General features: G+C 40.3%; 1 protein-coding gene across 1 annotated transcript; it reads right to left on the reverse strand.

Annotated features, from left to right (window-relative positions):
* Positions 1-1965: 1965 nt before the first annotated feature.
* LOC133725646 (D-3-phosphoglycerate dehydrogenase 2, chloroplastic-like) lies at positions 1966-6457 on the reverse strand. The gene is made up of 5 exons (XM_062152986.1): positions 5702-6457; positions 3759-4135; positions 3323-3433; positions 3112-3207; positions 1966-3018 (listed from the first exon to the last, which is right to left on the reverse strand). Exons 1-5 carry the CDS (start codon positions 6366-6368, stop codon positions 2350-2352), a joined length of 1920 nt encoding a protein of 639 aa, XP_062008970.1. The 5' UTR covers positions 6369-6457; the 3' UTR covers positions 1966-2349.
* Positions 6458-16966: the final 10509 nt, after the last annotated feature.

Genomic DNA, 16966 nt, shown 5'->3' on the forward strand with positions numbered 1-16966 from the left:
CTGCCAGGTCATGGCCGGGAACGAGTTTATTCTGATCAACGATGGATTCAGCGGCCTTGATCTTCCTTTGGCTCTGAGGCTTGAGAAGGAGAAGACGGAGGAGATATTGAGGACGACGAGGAGATCCGGGACAGGTCGTCGTGCTCGTGCCTCGAGGACTAAAGCGAGAGGCTTGAGGAGATGGAGACGGACTCGCAATCGCAGAGGCAAGCTGAGCGAGGCGTCGGAGGATGACGACGACACCGATTTCAAGCTTCTGTGAAGGAAGTGCTTCAGAGTTAGGCGCCGCGTTTGCTGAGGTGCTGGACGACATTGTTTTTTGACCACTCTCGGCCTTCGCGCCGCTGTTACCGTGGTCTGTAGCCCAGTTTCAAATTTTTTTTTTTTTTTGGACTGAGTCCCAACTCCCAATTACATTCTCCACTGCCAGTCTGGGAGGATGGCGTGCTCAAGCCGGCTGAAGTTATACATGTCAAGAAGGAAAGAATAAAGAAGAATGAAAAAAAAAAGTTTTATTGAGGAGTTATACATGTCTATTGCGGGTCAATAATACGATTATTAGGGGTCAATAATAATCGTATTGGGGCAATAATAAGATTATTTATTTGTATAAACCTACAAAAACTTTCAAAATTATAAACATCTTCATTTTTTATTAATTATTGATCCCTAATAAACTTGTTACTGGGGGGCCATAATATGTTTATTGGGGGGCAATAATATGATTACTGGGCATTATTAGGGGCAATAAAATCAGACGCCGGAATCCGGTCGCTAGTCCGGTAGCCGGATTCGGGATTCCGGTGAACGGTCGCCGGATTCCGGTCACAGGAGTCGGCGGCCGGCCACTGGTCACCGGAGTCCAACAAGGTGGAGGATGACTTCTCCCTCTAAGTGAGAAAGAAGGAGAGGGCAAAAAAGTCCCCAAAAAAAATTAAAAAGAATTAATTGGGTATTAGGGAAATAATCTCTTAGAGTGTTTTGGGTAAACGGGGTTAAAAAACTGTTAGTGGAGCAAGTGGGCAATTTTTAAGCTGAAATTGGGTAAATGATCATTTCCCCTATAATTTAATGTGGCGCTAGTCTCTCTTTTATAAGTGAGAGGTTCTAAATTTAATTCACAAATTAGATATTGTGTACTCTCGATTGTTGTTGTCTGGTCATAAAGATTTGAAAAACGTATATACTGACTTGACAAAATAAGATCAAGAAGTAACATTTTAATAAAAAAAATAATAATAATTTTACTGTCTCTTACAAGTTAAACTATTAAGAAGTTAGTAAGAAAGAGCTCGAAAAGTTAGTAATCCTAACCTGGCTAGTATATTTCAATTTATTCTAGATTGAGAGGACATGCAAGCATGCTTGATGCGATTGACCACAATTTATAATGATTGATTTGGAAGCAAAGTTGATTAATTTTAAATTAATTCACGTCATTAAATTCAGTCATTGAGCATTTCTATGTTACTTTCAATTGACATGCATTTTGTCATTCTTAGTGATAAAGTAATCTGGGGTTAACATCCAAAACCAATTGACAATGGATGGAGTGGCCCAAACTCTTATAAACCCATAGGCAATGTCTCATTTTTCCCATGTGGGATGTATATATTCTCAACACTCCTCCGCACGTGTGGCGAATTTTCAAGCCATACACGTGGACAACATTTGGGTGACGTGGAGCCCGTGTGGCCGTTAGGCATGCACACGTGGGATAACCCGCTCTGATACCATGATAAAGTAATCTGGAGTTCACATCCAAAACCAATTGGCAATGGATGGAGTGGCCCAAACCTTTATATTTGAGTCCATGTCACAGAGAATTTAGTATTGAATCCTTTTTAAGACTAAACCCAGATTTAGAAACTTGTATGCTAAGCCAATGCACTAGGGAAAGAAGAATTTGGGAATTAGACTCCTGGGAAATCTCGAATGTCAATCACATTATAGTAGTTGCCATAAGAACTTCAATGACAAGGGCTGCATTGATAGAAAAACTTAAGCAAGCTCTTCCTAGTTCCAAGAGCTGAATACAATCAAGTACTTTATTAATTACACACCAGCAGAAGAATTACTTCCACAACCACCAGCATGGATAATAATACAAGAAGAAGAAGAAGAAGCAAGCAAGCAAACAACAACAGCGATAACGATCTCCGAAAGTAGGTAAAGAGCTGCCATGACTAACTAAACAGCAATTCTAATACCCTGACTTCTATCATATCAGGTTGGCACAACACTACTATCTAGCTAGCTAGAAGAAATTCATAAAACAACCGATGTTTACTGGGTAAGCAACTTGTGATTTGAACTCACCACCGTAAACTAGACCATCATTAACTTTCTCTATAGCTTAAGGAACACAAACTCTTCAATAGCAGCCACATCCCCAATTTTCTTCAAAGTCTCCTTGTTTGGTTCCTCATCTACACCAATAGCCATTATGGCTTTCTTCAGGATGGTTCTTCCCACACTCATAAAGCTCACATTCACATTCTGGCTCCCAAGAATATTTCCCACCTTGCCAATCATTCCGGGTTGATCCACCTGCCGGCACAAAATAAGGTTCCCTTCAAGGCTCACGTCCACGCCAAACGAACCCAAACATGTGAGATGGGGTTCCCCATATTTCACTTTCCCCTCAATGCTTATGCTTCCATTATCAGAAACGGAACTTGCAAATTTGGAGTCCACATTGGATATGTGCACCTGGATTGAGTCAACAGGGAACTCGGGAGATGAGTCAACAGACACCTTTTCCTCACTTATGCGCAGACCTTTCTGCTTGGCAACATAATCAGCATTTACTAGATTGATGAATGAGGTAGATATCGGTTCAATGATGCCTTTAGTGATCATAGCCCGGAGAAGTCTAGTATCCAAGTCATCAGAATCTCGAGCTGATTTGTACACCACCCTCACAGATGTAATTCCACTCCCTCCTGCTACTAATTGTACAGCTAACTTTCCCAGCTTCTCAGCAAGAACAACATAAGGAGACAGCTCGAACATAACCTAAGGACATAAACCATGTAAGAAACGTTTAGATTCTGCTATGAAATACAATAACTTATTCAAAAATGGGAATGATGTACCATCATCATTTACCTCAGGAGGAACCATGGGTGCATTGACAGCAGTTGTGGAAAGTTCACCTTGCAATGCTCCAACTACTGCCTCGGCTATTTCAATTGCTACACCTTCCTGAATTTCATACGAAAACTCATTGACTTATGCATGTAAGATATAATTCAATACAGAAGTTTGATCAATATAGAAAATTGAAATTATGAAGACAGATCAGAGGAACCAAGCATACCTGTGCTTCCTTTGTGCTAGCTCCGAGATGAGGTGTGACTGTGACATTCTCATGTTGCACTAACTTGCTTTCTTTTGATGGAGGCTCCTCTGTGAACACATCAAGTGCAGCCTGTTTCAAAATATAACAGTCAATTATGCATAGATCAAAACAATACTAAAATAATCTAGCGAAACTATGAATAGAATCATTAGAATGTACAAATCATATACGACACTAATTAGTGAGAGATTGCCATCTAGTTTTTCATCTAAGAGTCATCTGGACAAATATATATGATGATTTTCAAAAACCATAAGTAAAGAATTGGGAGCTAGAACCTAAGTCTTAAGGACAACAGTCCAGACTATTAGGTTAAAAATGTCGCATAAAGGCATGCTAGTTTAACAGGATGATCCTTCATATGAATTAGCTAGAGAATCATAATCAATCATACCTGAGCTACAACTCCGCTATCAAGGGCTCTCACTAATGCATCTTCATCAATGACTCCACCCCTTGCAACATTAATGATGCGAACACCCTTCTTCATCTTTGAAAACGTATCATCATTAAACACCTTTGATGTAGTAGGGGTAAGTGGCATATGCAGAGACACGAAATCTGCAGTGGAGATGGCCTGGTCGAAAGAGACCAAATCCACACCAACGGCACGGGCTCTGTCAGCTGGGGCATATGGATCATGTGCTATAACATGCATTCCCAAGCCTTTTGCACGTCTAGCAACTTCTGATCCAACTTTTCCAAATCCCATTACTGCTAATGTCTTCCCAACAAGAGAGACACCGACATACTTGTTGCGTTTCCATAGTCCTGCAAAATATAATTGTCAATTTTAGCCTTTGTCTGCAGATTAGAACTAACAATTCAGCTGTATCAGATAAGAAAAATAAAACAATGTAATTAACCTTCTCAAAGTTCAATCTAAGATTCCTGCTAGACCTTGGAAACTCAAGTTCTTAGGTCAAAAGACTCAAAACTGAAATCAAATGTGTTAATTACAACCTAATTGTCATCATTTTAGCAATCAAAAATTTGTAACAATCTAATGATCTGGGAACTTATGATTATGCAACCAAATTCAGGTTTACAACTGAGGTCGACGATTAAACACAACTCAATGTTGAGCCAGGAAACAGTTCATTCGAGTTTTCCATCTCGTAGTATTCATTTGATTGAATAGAATATGAGACAAGCATAGCACATACTAGGCCAACTTCAACAGAAAGAGATTTTCACCAAGGCAAAGTACACAGGATAGCAACTTTATCTGTTTCACAACATTCTGAGACAAGCATATTGATTTCTGCCTCATTTAGCAGATGTCCCATAACAGAAACCCATTTAAAGTCTCCACTGAGAGTATAGCAACACTGAGTTCAATCAGTCATCTTTGTATAATTGTAAGCAATAATGCAAAAGGGTATATTCATAGTTAAAGCTAGAAACAAAAGGCAATATATAATATTATAATATCTGACAAATTTTGATGCCTGATTCTCCTATAAAGAATTTTCTTTTCTTAAAAAGGCCACACATGTGAAGCATGTGTACACCACCACCCACCCACTTGACTATGTCAGCAAATAGCTAGCATCCAATCATTCATGTAAAACAATTTTGCTTTGGCCCTCTTGCTTGGAACAATCATATTTCTACCCAGAAAACGATGGATCGGAAAAATTCAATGCCACAACCACTAGAATTCGAAGAGTGAAACGTACAAAAGCGGAAATTCGACCGTGGCATTCCCCACTCTCACCAACCAAACTCACCACTATTATGAGAAAAGTACCCATCAATAAAATACCCTAGAAACTAGATCTACAAACGAAGCACAACATTTAGAAGTTCTACTTTTAATTAGAAAGTTCAAAATTTTAGCCTTTTTTTGTTGCTTAAAAATCCATTCTCTGTAGGTGAATCATGACGGATTTCAAACCTAATCTCCTAAATCGAGTTTCAGTATCAAATCTCAAACAATCAATGAAACACTTAAACAATCGGAAGTTCTACTTTTAGAAACGAAGCACAACATTTAGAAGTTCTACTTTTAATTAGAAAGTTCAAAATTTTAGCCTTTTTTTGTTGCTTAAAAATCCATTCTCTGTAGGTGAATCATGACGGATTTCAAACCTAATCTCCTAAATCGAGTTTCAGTATCAAATCTCAAACAATCAATGAAACACTTAAACAATCGGAATAAACAATACATATAAACTAACAACTGAAATACGTAAACTGTCAGAATAAACAATATATATCAAACTAACAACTTCTCTAGTCAAACAAAACGTCACAAATTCAAATTAAAACAAGGTCACTTAATTTGCGCCGGAGACTGCTCATTATTGACCAAACTAACAAAAAATTAATTACCAGCTTTCATGGAGGCATCTGCCTGAGCAACATTTCTAGCCATGGAAGTGAGCAGAGCGATCCCGTGCTCTGCGGCGGCGACGGTGTTTGCCGTCGGCGCATTAACGACGAGGCATCCAAACTCCGTCGCCGCCTGCAGATCCACATTGTCTATTCCAACCCCTGCCCTTCCCACCACCTTCAGCCTCCCCTTCGACGCCTCGAAAACCTGCCTGTTGACCTTCGTCCCGCTCCGGACGATCAGGGCGTCGCAGACTGAGATCTTGGCGCAGAGCTCCTCCGGCGTGAGGTTGTACGCGCACTCCAGGTTCCCGAACTTGCGTAGGACATCCAGGCCCGCCTCTCCAAGTTTCTCGGAGACCAGGATCGTAGGCTTGGCGTCGGAGGAGGGCAACTTTGTTCGATCTCCGGAGGTGGACACCGGAGAGGAAGACTGTACGGTGTTCAAAGCATTGGTGACTGCGAGAGATAGAGTGGAATGGCTTCCACGAAAATGTGAACGAGGAATGGAGTGAGAAAGTTTTAGGGAGATTGGAGAGGAGGTGTTGTTGAGGAAGGAGAGAAGTGAAGCTTTTGATGATGATGATGAGGGAGGTGGTGGTGTTTTTGAAGGGGTGGTGAAGGTGGAGATGGCTTTGAGAGAAGAAGAAGAAGAAGAAGAAGCCATGGAAAGTGGGAGGTGTTTCTTCTTGTGTTTTTCTGTGCTTTGAAAAGTGCGAGACTAGATTTGCAGACTTGTTGGGATCTTAAAAGGGAAGAAGAGTTTGTATTTTGTAAGGAATTTGTAACCGCATGCCATTTTAGGGGAGGCAGTAACTAAAAATGGATAATTTTTGGGAAGAATAAATTTTTTTACCTGAAGGAATTACAGTCAGACCAAGGAGAAAATAAAAAAATAAAAAATAAAAACCCTGAATGAATTACAGACTCCGCAGAGTTTTGCCCCCTAAGATCTTAGGCTGCAATTCAACAGTTGCACTTTTTAGCGGGTAAAATATACCTCAACCAAAAAGACTTGGATTTATGTGTTCATTATCCGCACACTCGGGGACCTTAGAGGAATCATGACTTCATGAGTAGCTAAAACACGTAATATGCAATGGAGATTCATTGGATTCATTGGGTTAAAGGTGTTTGACAATTTAAAACGTTGAAGTTTATGAGTACTCATCTCATACTCATATAGTCATATCTTTAATATTGGATTCATTCGGTTATTGATATCACTTTTTCCTTTCTCTTCTCTATATCTCATCATTCTATAAGGAATAAACTTTTACAAATTTACGTAGCGGAACTAGCAAGAAAAACTTGCTTATATAAAGATTTGAATTTAGGATATCTCGATCATAGTTATCATTTGCACATCTTCAAAACTTATGTGGACTGTCCCCTTTTTTTTAAAAAAAAAAAAAAAACTATGTGGACTATCTTCCTTGTACTCGACTAGATCTCAGTGGAATCCAAAACGTCCTAATTAATACATTCAAGACTCATATGTATGAAACGAAAATTCTTGAGTGAAGCAATTGTGTCATGCAAAACGTCCGACCTACATTAATCAAAACACTCCACATCTCATTCATTTACCCTAAACACTAATACCCCTTTTACTATATAGCAGAACACCAAAGTTACCCCACAACCCCCCTCAAGTACCAAACTAATAATATCATACAACGGACTAACAAGAGAGTTTCACATTAGATAATTAAAACATTTTAATTTACCGCTGGTCTCATTACCCTACAACTATTGTATGATCAGGCCCGGCCCTGGCCCAGGGCAGGCAGGGCGATAGCCCAGGGCCCCAAATGAGGCAGTAGATGAAAAAAAACAAAAAATCAAATCTGTATCTCTAAAATGCTGTTGTGAATCAAACTAAGAGAAAGAAAATGAAAATGGAATTAATCTATACGCATGCAATGATTCCTTGGCTTGTATGTACAATTATACATATGCACACACACATAAATATAAAATATGTTTTTTTCCGGTTGTATCATATTTTTTTCATCAATATAAAATATGTTTGAATTTTTTTTATATAAAGGGCCCAATTTTATTTTCTGCCCCGAGACTTGAATTTCTCAGGACCGGGCCTGTGTATGATGTATGATTGCTTCCGGTTATAAACTTTCAGTGCCACAAAACAAATGTGGTGACATGATGTGGTTTTAAAGTCCTCATCCAACTTGTGTATGCTGCAACAGATCGAGTATTGTACTAGTCATTCACTATATGCATGCGCTGCCCATTCCCCACATCAATAGTCTCATTTTCATTTCACTTTCATCCTTTCAATCAATGTATTAAAAGGCGAATATATGAGGCGAGGCGTGTTGTTTAAGCCTCAAGCGTCAAAGAGTGTCAAGGAGCTTTCAAAGCGTTGAGCGTAAATTTTTCGCACATTGCACTTTCAAAATAAAAACTAACCTCAATAGCGAAGCCCTAGGGTTTTGAGCAGACGGCGGTACAGCAATCCGACCGTGTTCAAGTGGACGGCGGCGCAGAATTTCAGCGTCGGTCTCAGCCAGGTAGTACGCTTCCGTTCTCTAGGTTTCTTCTCAGAGATAGTTTTGATCTCGAATCGACACAGATTGTTTCGATCTAATCAAGGATCGGAGTTGATCTTGGGCGGCATCTGAACGGAGTTCTTGGTAAGTTTGGACTCACGTTGGGCAGCGGTGTTTGGGGACGAAAGCGAGTCGAATCTGGAAGAGGCAACGTAGATCTCGGACGGAGAGATTGGATACGCGGTCGAACGATTCATAGGCGGCTGTGGTGAGATCGTTGTTTTGCAGCGCTTTTGGTTTGCACGTGGGATTAGGTCAGTAGTGTCGCTGGTGCAGAGAGGCGGGGACGGCCTGATGTCCTGCTGGAAGGGTCGGCCGCCGGAAAATTGGCCGGTGGTGGCAATGGTATGGTAGAGGTTGTTTAGGGCTGCTGCTAATTTTGCTCAGGTTTGGGTTTGGGCCTCTGAGCCTGGGCCCAAATTTGGGTTATTGGGCTCAATTTTGTGGGCCAGTAGGGAGGGTGCCTTGCCACCCTCTTTTGGCACTTAGTGATGAAGGTGGGCCTGACCTGAGATGTGGACCTTCTTGGGATTTCAGGTCGACTTATGGTCCAGGACCAATCGTTTCGGATCATGACTTTTACGGGAGTTGGTAATTATCTGGAGTAAGGTTGGTTGTCAAGCGGCTTCTGGATGAGGAGTTGTTCCTATTTGTTTGCTGGGAAGTGGCTTTCTGTTGGTACCACAATTGCGTGTCTGGCTAATGGGAGGCTAGTTATGATTTTGCCCTAGGAGACACGGAGTAGTTCTTTGTTTATAAGCTCGCTTTATAGTGAGCTCAAAATAGACTTGTAATGAGTTTGCATTTGCTTGATAGAGTTCGGGTTTTTGTCCGTATCCTATTCAAGTACATGGTAGACTCTAGCCCATTATGGCTATTGAATCTAATGCAATCAACATCCTGTTTCAAAAAAAAAAAAAAAATAGATGACAAATAGAAATAATCATAATGTTTTATTAGAAACTACTAAATTATGTAAGATAATATCATCCAATTTTAATTTTTTGACATGAAATCACATCCATGCATGTGTCACTTATCCTCTAAAGAATTAGTTTCTGCTATGATAAATATGAAATTGCAGTGATATTCACATTAAGAAAAATAAATAATAAATAAATAAAAAAAACCTTGCAAGGGTGGCCTCAAGGCCTTTCACTAAACTAATCATATACAAGGACACGAACTCTAGCAATAGTGCAATACAAGGTTTTCTTGCAACAAGATCTTCTTCAAATCGCCGCCTCTCTTCCTGAATTCAAAACTAATTAGCCTTATTCTCAGTAATAGGAAAAATTTAACGACACTCGAAAGTGAAAAATTAAGGAAACTCATTTTTAAGGTACTAAAGGAAAACTAATTTCACCAAACTCTTTTGATCATATAATCTGTATAGCAGGTGATCATTAGACTATGTCAACACAAAATTCTAACTTTCCTTAGATCTTGAAGAACACAAAGAAGCCCAACTCAATTATTACAAGTCCCATGCCTAAATTCTTGATTTAAACTTATAAGATAAGATTCAAAGTCAAGCATAATCAAGGACGAGAAATAGCAAGGAGAGGATCTTGATCCTTGAATGAATGGATAAGATTCAAAGTCAAGCATATATAACAAAGGATGAGAGATAGTCAAGGAGAGGATCCTGATCCTAACTCTTAGGCCGTGTTTGTTTCCCAGAATCTGGGCATTGGGAAAGGAACGTGTTTCCTTTCTTGCGATTGGGACAGCCAAGGAAGGGAAATTGGTTCCCAAAGGAAAGGAAAAAGAGGAGGAAATTGGTTGCTCCCCCCCCCCCCCCCCCCTCAGGATTCACTTTCCCAATGGAAAGGAAAATGATTCCTTTCCTTTCCACAAACCAAACAGAGCCTTAAGAGTTGGAGATGGTCAAAGATAGTAGCTCTTACTATTTGCATGAATAATAATTATTAGAGAAAGTTCAGCGGTGTGAACTTGACTGGTCATAGTCAAGTTATTGCTGATGTGGTAACCGACTGAAGGAGAAATCAATTTGCAGCGGAAGAAGTTTGACCGGGCAAAACCCAGCCCTTCATGACTACAGCCAAGGAAATAGTCATCTCCATGACTATTTTGATGACCGGCCAAGCTCACATGCCACACAAGCCAAGCCCTTCACGTGGCTGACGTTAGCACTTCTCAGCAACCAACGACGCGCCGAGGGAGGGAAGTGGAGGACAACAAGCCGACGCGTGGCGCCGCAACCCACAGAAGGTGAAGCCAGTCGCTTGTCGAGTAGCGACAGAGAGATAGGGGGCGGCATGCCACGTGGAATCCAACCGTTTGTCCTATTTGAAATCTTATCCCAACGGTTATGAAATCTCAGCCCTTTATTTCAATTAAATGGGCAATCCTACGGCTGAGGATTAACATGTATATATATATGTTTGAATTCTGATCCCAACGGTCAGAAAAACAAATATATATGTGTGAACAGTACTGTGAACAGTGTTGACCGGGCAAGAAAAACAACGGGTGCAAACCCATATCCAGTGGCAGTGAATAGTAGCTTGACTGGTCGAATTCTTGACTTCTCGACTTTGCATTTTCTTGACTACGGGTGCACTTGCTCTTAGGAGCTAAAACTTAGCCCGGAGAGTTTATTAGTGGCTAAAATTTATCCTTAAGTCTATTTTGACCTCCGGAGTTTGAGATGGCCTAGCCTTCCTTAGATCTTTTTGAAGAGCACATAGAAGACCAGCTCAATTAAGTGTAATTATTACAGGTCCCATGCCTAAATTCCTGATTTGATTGGTTAAAATGGACAAATACCTACCTTGTTTTTTTCTTTTCTTTCTTTCACTCCATTATAGCCACGAACCACTGCTTTAGATTAATTAAAATAGAAGCAATCAACTAAACAATTTGATTGATCATTTGTAAGCACTACATGTTCTTTTTTTTCATTGATCCGAGTAAGCACTACATGTTAATTGGGCATATTCCATATGGTACCCAATACCCATCTCACGCTCCCAGTACCACACAAACTCTCTCTTCTTCAAGTCACAAGTCATTACATATGGTACCCATCCCAGTAATACCATTTCATATAGCACTCCTTTCAATTAGTTAAAAGAGAAGCAATCAACAATATCTACCATTTGCATCAATGCATTGTATTAACACTTTGAAGCAGCACATGTTAATTGAGCATATTCCATATGGTATCCATCCCAGTAGTACACAAAGTCTCTCTTCTTCAATAATGAATGATGAACACGTAAAATTTGAAAAAACTTGCTCCGCGTTATTCGGAGAGGCGAAAACAGTTTTCTTTGGAAGCAGAGAAGAACCGAGTGTTCCCTTATTCCGTCTGGCGGCGAGTCTTCAGTGACATCCTCGTCGGACCTGTAGGTCAAGAGTCACAGTCCACCAGTGCAGGTCTAAGACAGAGGGGAGGCTAGGACGGGGAGGAACGATGGAAGATTTATGATGTTCTGCAGGGATGGGTACAACTGCCGCTTCGGGACGACGAAAATTCGATCCGCTTATGGCCACCATCGTGGAAGCCTCGTGGAGGGCAAGGGAGATTTGGGTTGCGCTCCGGATCCGGCGGGAATCTAAGGGCGACGGAGATCCAGCCATTATTGCTGGGTTTCGATCCACGGAGGATTGTTTTGCCAGAAATGGCTCGACGTCGTTGTGGTTTGGCGGCGGACATATTCCACGCAGGCGTGGTCCGGCTACTGGTGCGGGAAGTGGATCGCCGACAAGGTTGGTCGACGTTGGTGGTGGTACGCGTCCGACAGCACGCGGGGGAGGATGGAAGGGCAGCTGGGTCGTGGGCCTTTGATCTGTTGATGGGCTTTTCCTGGTGGGCTTGTGATCTAATATTATGTTTAGTAGGTTGTTTAAAGTTTAAGTGTATTTTCTGTACAATAAATCCCTACCACATATTGGTAGGGATACATGGGCGATGTCCAGGTATGCCTTGTCTGTCCTAGCGAGGCGGCGGATCATGCATTGGTTGCAACCTCCTGGTGGCGAGATGAAAAGACGTGTCGTCGGTTTTATTTCTGATCGGCAGCATATTGGGAAAACTATTACTTTATTGGTACTGTAGCACTGCTTTAACTTTCCGATACGCCACCATTATTGTAAAGCAAATGGAGTAGTCGGTATGACATTCTTTGCTATTAGGTGCATGTTTGAATACATTGTTATTGTAGAGACTCCTGTTATTATTCAGGAGGTTCTCTTGAGGTGTATTGTAATCAGGAGTTTCGGTTGTTGTGCGGAAGCGTAACAAACACAATATTGATATGGAACTAGATGAGCAACCGAACAACGAAAAAGAAAGCAAACACAAGAACACAAGAATTTATAGTGGTTCACTCAATCAATGTGATTGAGCTACGTCCACTTCGGAGCCGGCGAGAAATTCCACTATAATCAATTGGAGAGAATACAATTAGAGTTTTAGAATAAACTCTCTACCCAAAATCCCAATACACCAATACCTAGTTAACTCTCTCTCTCTCTGCGATACTGGCGGCAGTAGGCATATATGTGTATTACCTAATTAATCTAGACATACATATATATAGGATATATATATATCCTATCCTAATTAACCTAGGGGTGCCTTGCCCACGTGATCACCATGGGCCATTCAAATTGGATTTTGCCCACCAATATAATAAAGCCAATATTCAATAATCTCCACCTTGGCTTTACTTGATGTAAATTCTCCAAAGTAGAACTTCAAAACCAATCACCGCTCCGACATCCCCATAGGGAATTTCAAATTCTACAAATACCAATCAAGTTCAAGCAATGCTTGAACTTGCTCAATGGAACTGGCTTAGTCAACATATCAGTAGGGTTGTCTTCAGTTCCAACTTTCAGGAGCTCTATATCACCATCCTCCACCAATTGACGAATCTTGTGAAATTTGACATTGATATGTTTAGTGCGAGCATGAGTAACCTGGTTCTCTGCCAAATAAATAGCACTCTGACTATCACAATAGAGATCCACATAATCTTGAATTATTCCCAAGTCCTCAAGCAAACCACGAAGCCAAACTGCTTCTTTTGCACCCTCTGTTACGGCCATGTATTCAGCTTCTGTAGTCGACAAAGCAATTGTAGATTGCAAATTCGACTTCCAACTCACCGGTCCACTAGCAAGAGTAAACACATAAGCTGTAGTAGATCGGCACTTATCCAAATCACCTGCGAAATCAGAGTCCACATATCCAACAACACATTGACTCGTCTTATCCTGCTGAAAAACCAATCCAACATCCACAGTACCAAGAATATACCGTAGAATCCACTTCACTGCTTGCCAATGACCTTTACCTGGGTTATGCATATATCTCCTCACCACACTTAAGGCCTGTGAAATGTCAGGTCTAGTACACACCATACAGTACATCAAGCTACCAACAGCACTAGCATAAGGAACTTTAGCCATATATTGCATATCATCATCAGTGCTAGGAGACATAGTAGATTTAAGCTTGAAATGAGAGGTAAGAGGTGTACTTACAGGTTTAGATTTATCAACCATGCCAAACCGTTGTAGTATCTTCTTCAAATATTGTTTTTGTGACAAACAAACCTTGCCTTTCGATCTATCTCTTTCAATTTCCATGCCTAAAATCTTCTTAGCTTCTCCCAAGTTCTTCATCTCAAATTCACCACTCAATTGTGATTTCAATTTATTTATCTCCACCTTGCTCTTAGATGCAATTAACATATCATCAACATATAAGAGCAAATAAATGAAGGTCCCATCTTGTAGCTTGCGAAAATAAACACATGGATCATAAAGACTCCGAGTGTACTTCTGACCGAACATAAATTTATCAAACCGCTTGTACCACTGCCTTGGAGATTGTTTCAAACCATATAATGATTTATGCAGTTTGCAGACCCAATTTTCTTTGCCAGCAATTTTAAATCCTTCTGGCTGAGTCATATATATTTCTTCTTTTAATTCACCATGTAAGAAAGCAGTTTTTACATTAAGCTGTGCTAACTCCAGATCAAACTGTGCAACCAAGGCCAATAAAATACGAATAGAAGAATGCTTAACAACAGGAGAAAATACCTCATTGTAGTCAATTCCTTCTTTTTGTGCGTAGCCTTTAGCTACCAATCTAGCCTTATACCGTGATCCTTCCTTTTTAGCAAACACCCACTTGCAACCAATTGCTCTCTTCCCATGCGGTAACTGAACCAACTCCCATGTTTTATTCTTGTGAAGAGACTTCATCTCCTCACCCATAGCTTTTTCCCACTCTACACAATCTGCATGTATGACAGCTTCTTCATAAGTAGTAGGAATTTCTTCTTCAGTAACTGGAAGTGCATAAGTCACCATATCATTAAGCCAAGCTGGCTTTTGAGCATTCCTTTTTCCCTTTGTAGTTGCAATTGGTCCATCTTGCTGTGTAGGCTCTTGGGTTGGAGCCTCTACTTCAATACTCATGTCCTCAATATTTAAATCATCTGAATCAATATTAGGACTCACTGGATCAATTGGAGTTTCAACAATTTTTTTTCTTTAACTCCACCTGCTGCAAACTCTCTAAGGTCATTCTCTGCTCTTCAAAATTTTTCTGCTTGTTCTGATCAATCATAATAGCCTCATCAAAAGTCACATCTCTGCTTACAACAACTTTCTTCACATCTGAACACCAAAGCTTAAATCCCTTAACACCCTCATTAAATCCCAAGAATATAGCTTTCTTGGCCCTTGGATCAAGCTTGCTTTCCCTGACATGAAAATAAGCAGGACAACCAAAAATATGTAAATAATGATAATCAGTAGCAGGTTTACCAGACCATACCTCCATGGGAGTTTTTCCCTCAAGTGCAGCAGTAGGTAACCTATTAATGAGATGGCTTGCATACACAACTGCCTTAGCCCAAAATTCTTTGCCTAATCCAGCATTAGACAACATACACAGAATTTTCTCCAATAAAGTCCGATTCATGCGCTCTGCCACCCCATTCTGTTGTGGTGTCTCTTTAACTGTGAAGTGTCTCACAATGCCCTCATCTTGACATAGTTTCAAGAACGGATCAGATTTGTATTCACCACCATTATATGACCTGAGCCTCTTAATTTTTCGACCGGTCTGAGTCTCAATCATCTTCTTCCACTTCACAAATATATCTAAGACTTCATCTTTATGCTTCATGGTGTACACCCATACTCTTCTAGAGAAGTCATCAACAAAAGAGACATAATAATGCTTACCTCCCAAAGATGCAGTTTTGGTAGGTCCCCATACATCAGTGTGAACATAATCTAGAGTACCTTTAGTCTGATGAACTGCGGTGCCAAATTTAACTCTAGTTTGTTTACCCAAGACACAATGTTCACAAAATTCTAATTTTCCTGTCTTTGCACCTTTCAATAGAGCTTGATTCACTAATCCCTGCATTGCTTTCTCACCAGCATGTCCAAGACACATATGCCATAATTTTGTATTGTCTGCATCATCATCATCTGTAGTCTCAGATAGTGCTGTTTCACCTGTCACGGTGCTCCCTTGTAGAAAATACAAATTTCTGAATCTTTCACCTCTCATCATCACAAGTGAACCAGAGAAAACTTTAGCAACTCCACTTTTCAATGTAATTATGTGCCCTTTTGATTCTAAAGTTCCCAAAGAGATAAGATTTTTCTTCAAATTTGGAACATACCTGACATTAGTTAACTCTCTGACTACTCCATCATGCATCTTGAGACGAATTGTACCAATCCCTCTTGTTCTGCAAGGACTGTTGTCTCCCATCAAAACTACTCCACCATTCAAGTCCTTGAAAGTAGAGAATCATTCCCTATTAGGACACATATGATGTGAACAACCTGAATCCATAATCCACTTGTCAGAATAACCAACTGCAGATGAATTAGCCAAAGCAAACTCAATCTCATCTTCTTCAAAATCTTCAAAAGCTGATGAACAACTCAAAGCAAAATCAAAGTCGACATCTTCATCATCTCTTACAACATTCACTTCAGAACCCTTCTTGTCTCTGTTCTTCAACTTAGGACAATCTTTCTTCCAATGACCTTTGTTGCGACAAAAAGCACACTCATCTTTTGCAGGAAATTTACTTCTTGACTTGGAACGAGATTTACCTATTTTTCCAGTAGGTTTTCTCTCATCAGATCTGCCCCTTACTACAAGTGCTTCACCTGACACATTCTGAAGTTGCTTCTCTTTCTTTCGGCACTCATTATTTATCAATGAATTACACACATCATTCTTTCCATGCAACAAAGTTGTAATCAAATGCTCATACTCGTCAGGAAGAGAATTTAGCAAACACAAAGCTTTATCCTCATCACTAATTTGCACATCTAAATTAGCCAAATCTGCAAGTATCTTATTGAAATCACTGATGTGTTCAGACATAGAAATACCTTGTCGATAATTGAATCGGAAAAGCCGCCTCTTCAGGTGAAACCGGTTTTCAGCACTATTGATCATGTATTGGTCTTCCAATTTCTTCCACAACTCTTTTGCCGAAGTTTCCTTCATGATAAAGAACTTTGTATCCTTTGCAAGACATAATCTGATAGAACCACAAGCCCACTTATTAATCTGCTTCCACTCCTTCTCACTCATATCTTCTGGTTTGTCTTCAAGAGCTATATTCAATTCTTGTTGACACAAGACATCCATCATCTCACACTG

Source organism: Rosa rugosa, chromosome 1 (genome assembly GCF_958449725.1).
Source record: "Rosa rugosa chromosome 1, drRosRugo1.1, whole genome shotgun sequence".
Classification (NCBI taxonomy): Eukaryota; Viridiplantae; Streptophyta; class Magnoliopsida; order Rosales; family Rosaceae; genus Rosa; species Rosa rugosa.